The following is a 9,347-nucleotide window of genomic DNA, read 5'->3' as shown; positions in this document are numbered from 1 at the left end:
TGCTATCCAAGGATGAACTCAGACACAAAACTAGAAGAAAAAATTGCCACAAGTTATTTTTCTTCTCTATTGTTTTTTTTAAGCAAATTTTTAGGTTCCCTTTTTTTTTTTACCAATTTTTTTTTTTGAATTTTTCGAAAATAATAAGTTGTAGCACAAGACAAGAAACTTGGGTAACAAGATAGAGAAAACTAAGATTTTTGAAAGGAATTTTATTCCTTGAATATTTCGGCCCTAATTAATTGAAAATTATAAGATTTTGCTTTCTAGACAAGATAGGATATTTGGTAAATATAGAGTGTATATTTTCGAATATGTTAATTATATATTTGCCAAATTTTAAATTAGATCTTGATAAGGTGATTATTTGACATAATATAATTCGATATTATCAAGATTTGATTTACAAGATTTGATAGAGTTTATTTCCTACTAAAACTAGTTTTCTTATTTATGTAGGACTCTATCTAAGGCAATCTTCAAGATTTGGATGCTTATCTATAAAAGGAGATTTCCACGCACAAGAAAAGTGAGAGCTTTAGACGAAAAATACTCTGCGCATACTCTGAAGAATTCAAGGAAGATCTTGAAGAATTCTGAAGCAAAGTTTGCAACCATCGTTGTTGCATGTTCCCATGTCACCGTTCGTGTTGAAGACATCAGAGACAACACTGTGGGAACTGTGTTGTTGAAGATATTTTCTGTCTCTTCAATTTAGCCTACGGAAGTTGCATCCAATTTCTTTTATACTCTTATTGTATTTTAGGATGCAAGTTTGATTTCTCAACTCGTTGAAAAATTTAGGATTTAATGACTTTTTGTAAAATCACTAGGATTACTTTGTAAGACTATTCTTACGTTTACTAGTGATATTTAGCCCTAAGGCAACCGCACGAGTTTTATACTCGTGCAAAATTATTTACTTGTGTTTTTATTTACGCTTTAAATTTCCGCTGCACTGTGTTGTCTGTGGTGTTACAATACAAATGACAACACTGCCTTATTTTACATAACAACCACGTACACCGTTTCTTTCATGTGGCATCAGAGCCACAACTTGACTTTACTAAGTGAGTTCCTGGTTTGTATTACAGGTTAGTTATGGACACTACGTACACAAGTGCAATTCGTCCACCTATTTTGGATGGGACAAACTACGGCCCTTGGAAATTGAAGATGAGAATGTATATTCAATCCATTGAGTCTAGGGCTTGGCAGCGTGTTCTTGACGGTTGGACACCATCCATGAGAGATAATGATGTACCAGGACCAAAGCCAAGATCACAATGGACAGCCGATGAGAATACAACGGCTATTTATAATGCTCAATCTCTTAATGTTATGTTCACTTCAGTTGATATGAACATATTTAATCTAATTGGTACATGTACTTGTGGTAGGGATGCTTGGGAGAAACTACAAACCCACTGTGAAGGCTCGGATAGTGTCAAGAAGACAAGGATGCGTCTCATAACTTCAAAATTTGAGAAAATGAGAATGGAGGAATCAGAGACCATCATGGAATACAATGGAAGGTTGAAGAGCCTTGCGAATGAAGTATCTATTCTTGGTGATCCTATTTCGAACGAGAGACTTGTATCAAAAGTGCTTCGTTCTGTTCCCAAAAGATTTCACACCAAGGTTTGTGCTATAGATGAATCAAAAGATACATCTATAATGGGTTTGGATAAGTTAATTAGTTCTCTTCGCACCTATGAGATGGAGTTGGAAGCCGAAGATGACTAGAAAGGTAAGTCTATTGCTTTTCAAGTATCTAATGATGTTTACAATGATTTTGCTGAAGTTCAACAGGAAGTAAAGGATTCTGATCTTGAGGAAAATTCTATTGTCTTGATCTCGAAGAAATTTACTGATTATCTCAAGGTAATGTAAGAAAAGAAGGATGTGAAAAGTGCACAACCCTCAAAGTTTCCTAGACTGCCTACGTCAGAGAAACCTCAAAAACCTGCTCCTACTCGAGGACCTCGTCAAAGGTATGAAGGTAAGAATCAGTCCTCAAGCAAAAATTTTGATAATGTTCAATGCAGGGAATGTAAGGGATATGGCCACTATGCTTATGAATGCGCAAATCGCCTTCGGAAAGGAATGAATGTTTCTCTGGGTGATGATGATTCTGAAGAAGAACAAGAAAAGGTTGAACAGGAAGATCTCATATCTTTTACTGCTTTACTGGAGAGTAAGAAAAATTTTCAGATTAATCTTTTCGGTGTTGGCTCCGGTGTTGCAACACCTGGATGCAACACTGTTCAAAAATCTGTTTGTTTTGTTGCTTCTAACCTTGACAATTCCAGCAATCATGAAGAACATGTAGCTAATCCTTATACTCTGGAAGGTATTCAAAAACTCTATGAAGAGTTATACAATGATTGGAACAAGAGGAATCAGTTGAACACAACTCTTACAAAAGAGAATACTGAATTGAAAGCTACTGTGGCTAGACTGGAAATTCTCATGAGTAAGAAAGATCTGGAATTAGGGTTGCTGAATTCTGAACTTGAAAGAGCAAAAACTACACTTGATAAATTTAATTCTAGTTCAAGCAAACTTGATTTCATTTTGACTATGGGTAAGAATGATAAGTTTGGACTTGGTTTTAAAGAAAGTGTTTTTGAAACTGGTGAATGTTCCAAAACACCAGTGTTTGTGAAGGAAGGTAATGATTCCTTGAACCATCCTTAAACTGCTTCGAAAGGTAAGAAACTCATTGTTGAAAAGGATGTTTCTGTTCCTAAGCCAAAACAATGGAAGCGTCCTTTTGTATGTCACTATTGTCTCAAATCTGGTCATATCAGGCCATTTTGTCGTAAGCTTAAAAATGACTATGTTTTGTGGGAATCTAAGCAAGTGTTACCCTCCGTGTTGTCCAACACCAAGAGCAACACTGGCAGAAAGAGGCCCACTATGAAGAAAATTTGGATACAAAAGCCTGATGTTAGATGTTTTGTTATTTATACTTCGTTGAAAGCTAACACTGCAGGTAATTGGTATTTTGATAGTGGAAGCTCTCGGCACATGACAGGTTTGAAAGATCACCTCACGGACTACTTTGAACAAAATGGTGGTAGAGTGACCTACGGAGGTGGTGCAAAGGAAAGAATTGTTGGAAAAGGAACACTCAATGTGGAAGGGTTTCCAAAGCTTCATAACGTCTTACACGTTGAAGGACTTAATGCAAATTTAATTTCAATTAGTCAACTGTGTGATGATGACTTGCATGTGAAGTTTGATAAGAATACTTGTGATGTTTTTGATAATGCTAATCGTTGTGTTATCACAGGTACAAGATCAGTTTATAACTTCTACCAACTCGGTGAAGAATTGGCATGTAGACACTCAAAGGTTTATGAGTTTAGTCTATGGCACCAAAAACGTGGACATGTGAATTTCAAGACCTTAAAGAATCTGAGTAAGTATGAAGCTGTCAGAGGTCTTCCAAATCTAAAGACTGGTGTTCCATATGTTTGTGGTGCATGCCAAAAAGGTAAACAAACCCGTGTTGCGCATCCCATGTTACAACATTGTGGGACAACACGGTGTCTTGAACTTTTGCACATGGATTTGATGGGTCCCATGGAAGTCAAAAGTTATGGAGGTAAAAAGTATTCTTTGGTATGTGTTGATGATTTTTCTCGTTTTACATAGGTAAGATTTCTTAGAGAAAAATCAGACACTTTTGGTGTTTTTAAGAAGTTGTTTACCAAGATTACTAACCTACATACTTTGACTGTAGCAAGGATCAGAACTGATCATGAAAGGAATTTGAGAACTCATTGTTTTCTTCTTTGTGTGATAAGAAGGGCATCTCACAAGAGTTCTCTGCCCCAAAAACTCCTCAACAGAATGGAATTGCCGAAAGGAGGAATAGAACATTGCAGGAGATGGCTAGGGTGATGATGAGCTCAAAAAATATCTCCAAAAGATTTTGGGCAGAAGCATTGAACACAGCGTGCCATATTTCCAATCGTGTTTATTTGAGAAGTGGATCTTCGATGAATTCCTATGACATCCTCATGGGAAAGAGACCAAATCTTAATTATTTTCATATATTTGGCTGTGTGTGTTATGTTTTGAATGATAGAAATCACCTAGCAAAATTTGATTCGAAGAGTGATAAGTGTTTGTTCCTTGGTTATTCTACTAATAATCGTGCATATAGGATGTATAACTTTAGAACCAGAACAACGATGGAATCTATTAATGTTGTTTTTGATGATGGTGCAGATCTCAAGGGAAAAACTGCTGAAGATGATACTGAAAGCTCGCTGGAAATTTCCTCCGAAGAACACAGTGTTGTTCCTGATGTTGCAACACCAAACACAACACTGGTTCCTCCAGAAACTATTCATGATGAAAATTTGCAAGAAAATGAGAAAGTTGAGATGATTACTATAAAGGACATTCCAAGCAAGATACAGAAGAATCATCCTTCATCTCAGATTATTGGAGATGTTCATGGAACAAGGCAAACCCGTGCTAAGGACAAAGTTGACTACCGCAAGATGGTTGGGTTAGTATGCATGAGTTCCGTATACTCACAGGTAATGCATTCCTGTTTTGTTTCCAATATTGAACCCAAGAATGTCAATGATGCTTTGAATGATGAATTTTGGGTAAATGCCATGCATGAAGAACTTGAGCAATTTGTCCGAAATGATGTTTGGTTTTTAGTTCCACCACCTGATCATGGTAATGTCATTGGTACAAAATGGATTTTCAAAAATAAAACCGATGAATCAGGAAACATCATAAGGAACAAAGCAAGGTTGATTGCTCAAGGGTCTACTCAGGTTGAGGGGGTTGATTTTGATGAGACTTTCGCTCCTGTTACCCGCATTGAGTCTGTCCGAATATTGCTAGAAATTTCATGTCATATGGGTATAAAACTTTACCAAATGGATGTAAAGAGTGCGTTTTTTAATGGTATTTTGAATGAGGAAGTGTATGTGAAGAAACCCAAAGGCTTTGAGGATCCACACCACTTGGATCATGTTTACAAGTTGATGAAGGCACTCTATGGTTTGAAGCAAGCTCCACGAGCATGGTATGGTAGGTTGACCGAGTATTTACTCGAAATTGGCTTCAAACGAGGTGAGGTTGACAAAACCCTTTTTATTCAAAAGGCCAAAGGTGAAATTCTTATTTGTCAAGTCTATGTGGATGACATTATCTTTGGTGCTTCGTCTCAAAAGCATGTTGATAGTTTTGTTGAATGCATGTCTTCTACTTTTGAAATGAGCATGGTAGGAGCGTTAACCTTTTTCCTTGGATTGCAAGTTAAGCAAACAAATAATGGGATTTTTCTTTGTCAAAGTAAGTATGCAAAGAATTTGATAAAAAAGTTTTGCAAAGAGAATGTTAAGAACATGAAAACTCATATGGGCTCAAGTGAAAAATTAGGAAAAGACAGTGTTGCGGCTGGTGTTGACAACACCATGTATCGCAGCATGATAGGGAGTCTTTTGTATTTGATTGCTAGTCGTCCTGATATCATGTTCAGTGTGTGTTTATGTGCTAGGTACCAATCTGATCCAAAGGTTACCCATTTAAAAGCTGTTATGAGAATTTTGAAATATGTTTCGGGTACATTGGATTTGGGATTGTGGTATACAAGGGAAACCAACACTAACCTTGTAGGTTTTAGTGATGCTGAGTGGGCTGGTGATGTGAATGATAGAAAGAGCACTACTGGTGGGTGTTTTTACCTTAGCAATAATTTGGTTTCATGGTATAGTCGTAAGCAAAATTGTGTGTCACTTTCGACCGCTGAATCTGAATATGTGGCAGCCGGAAGTTGTTGTTCACAACTTCTTTGGATGAACCAAATGATTGAAGACTATGGTTTTAAGAGTGAACCCCCCATTTTTTATTGTGATAATTCGAGTGCTATTGATATATCAAAGAATCCAGTTCAACACTCACGCACAAAACACATTGACATTCGTCATCACTTTATTCGAGATTTGGTAGAATAAGGTATGATTCGAATGGAGTTTGTTGGATCCAATAACCAATTGGCAGACATCTTTACTAAAGCATTAGATCATGAGAGATTCTCAACTCTTCGGAGGTCTCTCAGCATGTGTGCATTATAATCCTTTGCATGTGTTGTCTGCGGTGTAACCACACTACCGACAACACTGTTGTTTTTTTTGTCATGCATTTTTAGGATTTTAGGCATTCTGCACTCATTTTGTTTTGTGTAGTGCTTGAATTTCTGTTACAATGATTCAATTGATGCCAAGTTTTTCTGCAAAAATCTTTTTGGCACACTGACCCTTTTTGGCTTAGAACTCTGATCAAACCACCAAGTAGTTGAGGAATGTATTCCATGTTCTTGTTCCATATGAAAGGTGGTCTCGCACTTTCAGTGTTAAAATCTTTTATGAAGTTTGGTGACCAATGTCATAAAAAAAAACTTTGTCAAATCGGAAGAAAATGGAAAAAGCTACCTAGTTGAGTCCAATGAAGACCGTTCGATTAGTGTGAAAGCTACCACTTTTGAAATTTTGTCTGTTAAGGGTAATCAAGTGTGCAAAATTCAAATTCTTTTGAAAAACTTTGGTTTTGTTGATGATGTTGGCAACACGAGAGGCAACACTACACTTGTCAACATATTGTTTCGCTTGTGATTGCATTTTTATTTTATGTGACACTCTGTTTAGGCGTAAAATAGGTCATGCATATGCATTTTTGCTCATAAGGTCCTGTTTTTGGGTAAGGTTCTACATAGACGAATTTTGATGATTTACCCTATTTACTAAAAATTGAATTTTTGTGATTGATTTTTGTTTCAGTGGAGTTAAGCCGATGTGGAGTTAATTCTAGAAGATTTGGGCTGAAATAGTTATCTCAGATTATTGCCTTATTTATGGGATTTTATCTCTTTAATCTAGTTTTTAATTTTTGGCCGTCAGGAAAGTTACCGTTGTAACTGGAGGGAGATCAGGGATCAGGGTAATTATGGGTTTGTTAGGATTTTGTTACCGTTTGAGATAAGGGTTCTATATATATGATTTTTAATAATTATCGGGCATTATCATCTTTTCACAATTCTTGATTCCCGATTGTTTTTCTCTGCAAACCCTACCCTTCTCTCACTCTCAAATTTTCGTTCAATGGAAGGAGTTGATCCGCAGGATTTGATCCGCAGGATATTCGAAGTGAGATGGGCCACAAAGAGCCTGATGTTGCTGCCGGTGTTACAACACCAGAAAACCCATCTTCCACTCCTTCTCTGCCGATAGTTCCAATACCCATGGAACCTGTTCCTCTTGCTGTTCTCATGCCTGGAGAACCAGGGAACGCAATTGATGTGGAGAATCTTCCTGATTTCTCCGTTTTGAATAGGGTGAATCCTGCTGCACCAATGGCTCGCCGATCAAAAAGGCAAGCAGGCTAAAACCCTGATTTTACTCAATCCAAGAGATTCTACAAGGGTCCTCGTATCTCCATGGCCGAAGAGGATCACAGCTCTGATGATGATTCGGAGGATGTCGATTATGAATTTGTGGCGAGGAAGAAACCTTCTGGCTCTGCTGCTGCCTCTGCCTCCGCTCTGATTATTGAATCTGCTTCTGACAGCAGTGATTCGAGTCCATCTGATGGTGTTCCTCCTAAGGACACTTCTGCAGCTACTGCTCCTCAAGCAAATGCTGATTCGGATGAAGATGCCACTCTGGCACAAATTTTGGAAAGCCTCAAGCAAGGAAAGGCTTCCTCTTCTGCTCCTCCCTCTGCTCATATCTCCGATGATGAGCCTGATGCTGAGATGATGGAGGAGTTTGCACAAGGCAAAGCATATCAAGATTTTGCCTCTTTCTCCTCTACCGATTCTGCTGCTGACTCTTCTGATAAGAGTGCTGATATTGGAGAAGAAGAAGACTCTGAGGATGTTTCCAGCATGGATGCTGATGAAGACCCTCTGGACCAAGAGGATGTTTCTGCTGCTGCTGCCAGTGTTGCTGTTGGTGTCATGAACACCATGGACAACACTGTTGATGAGGATTATGACATGGATGCTGCCCATTCCCTCATTTTTTACTCTGGTGATGCTGCTGCTACTTGGCCTCTTCTCGCTCACAGAGGTCTTCTGGATGAAAGAAATATAGATGAACGCTCCTACGATAGGTACAATCTAATTGACTTTTTGAAGCTTCGACAACTATATTCTACTGTTGTTGTCGTGATACCCTACTGTAAGAGGGTGATTCTGGAATTCTATGCAAACTTGACCGCGAGCATTGAAGATCCAGAGTCTGCAAAGTATGGATTGGTGTATCTACGGGGTTGGCTGTTCGAGTTCTCTCCAGCCGTGATCAATGCTCACTATTCCACCCCAGATGTTGATGAAGAAAATCCTCCAAAGATCAATGAAGTGATCAATGTGCTCACTGGTGGTATGGTCAAACAATTCTCTGACCATTTTTCTGCAACAAAGCTCACCTCGTTCTATTTGGTACTACATAATATAGCAGTGAGGAATTGGACTCCTTCTTCCAACTCCACAGTTATCACAAGACCACAAGCGGTCATTTTGTATGCCATTGGGACTGGCTGTCCTTTCAATTTTGGGAAGATGGTATTCAAGACAGTGCTCCAGTTTGCTGATGGAGGACTCAGGTCTACTAAGCTGCCCTTTCCATCTTTGATCTATGGTATTTTGGAATCTCAAGCTTTCATCTGAAATATTACAGAAAATCTCACTGATCAACCTGAGATTCTGAAGCTAGCAGCTGGTCTTCTCAAGGGAAATCGAGTTCTGGATTTGCCCTGGACTCCTACTCCTACTCCTGCTGCTGAAGCTACTGGTGTTGCACCCGGTGTTGCCAACATAGGTGACAACACTGAAGAAACAGTGTCTACTCCTACTACCCTGGAATTCACAACTGCCACCATTCAGCTGCTGATGACTCGTGCCGAGGAAAAGATTGCTCAAGCTCAGGAAGACATTGCCTTCTATAGCATGGTCTTGGCTGATTGTCGGCGGCATTTCTGGCCAAACAGGGGGAGATAGTGCACAATATGAAGATGAAGCCGGTCCATCTGGGACTAAGGATGATGAGAATGAAGCCTCTGATCAAGATAACTCTGATAGTGATCAAATTTAGATTTTGCTTCTTCTCTCATCTTTTCTTTATTTGCTTCATTCTGATTTTAATATAACTGTTTTTGTTCGTTCTAGTTACGTGCCTTAATTGCTCATATATGTTAACTAGACTAACATCTTCTACCCCACTTATGCTCTGTTATATGAATTAAAGAATCCCATGGGTTATTGTCCATGTTATCCACCGTGTTACGATACGAAGGACAACACTTCAAGGGGA

The 9,347-nt window shown here is 38.6% G+C and overlaps 1 protein-coding gene across 1 annotated transcript; it reads left to right on the top strand.

The window, feature by feature from the left end:
* The first annotated feature begins 1,101 nt into the window (after positions 1 to 1,101).
* LOC140860648 (uncharacterized) lies at positions 1,102 to 7,420 on the top strand. The gene is made up of 10 exons (XM_073263652.1): positions 1,102 to 1,641; positions 1,813 to 1,889; positions 2,313 to 2,587; positions 3,041 to 3,211; positions 3,299 to 3,613; positions 4,243 to 4,528; positions 4,772 to 5,062; positions 6,684 to 6,735; positions 6,936 to 6,975; positions 7,158 to 7,420. The coding sequence occupies exons 1-10, from the start codon at positions 1,102 to 1,104 to the stop codon at positions 7,418 to 7,420; spliced, it is 2,310 nt and encodes a 769-aa protein (XP_073119753.1).
* Positions 7,421 to 9,347: the final 1,927 nt, after the last annotated feature.

This window comes from Henckelia pumila, chromosome 4 (assembly GCF_033568475.1).
Source record: "Henckelia pumila isolate YLH828 chromosome 4, ASM3356847v2, whole genome shotgun sequence".
NCBI lineage: Eukaryota > Viridiplantae > Streptophyta > Magnoliopsida > Lamiales > Gesneriaceae > Henckelia > Henckelia pumila.
This window is presented reverse-complemented; position numbering and strand designations above follow the sequence as displayed.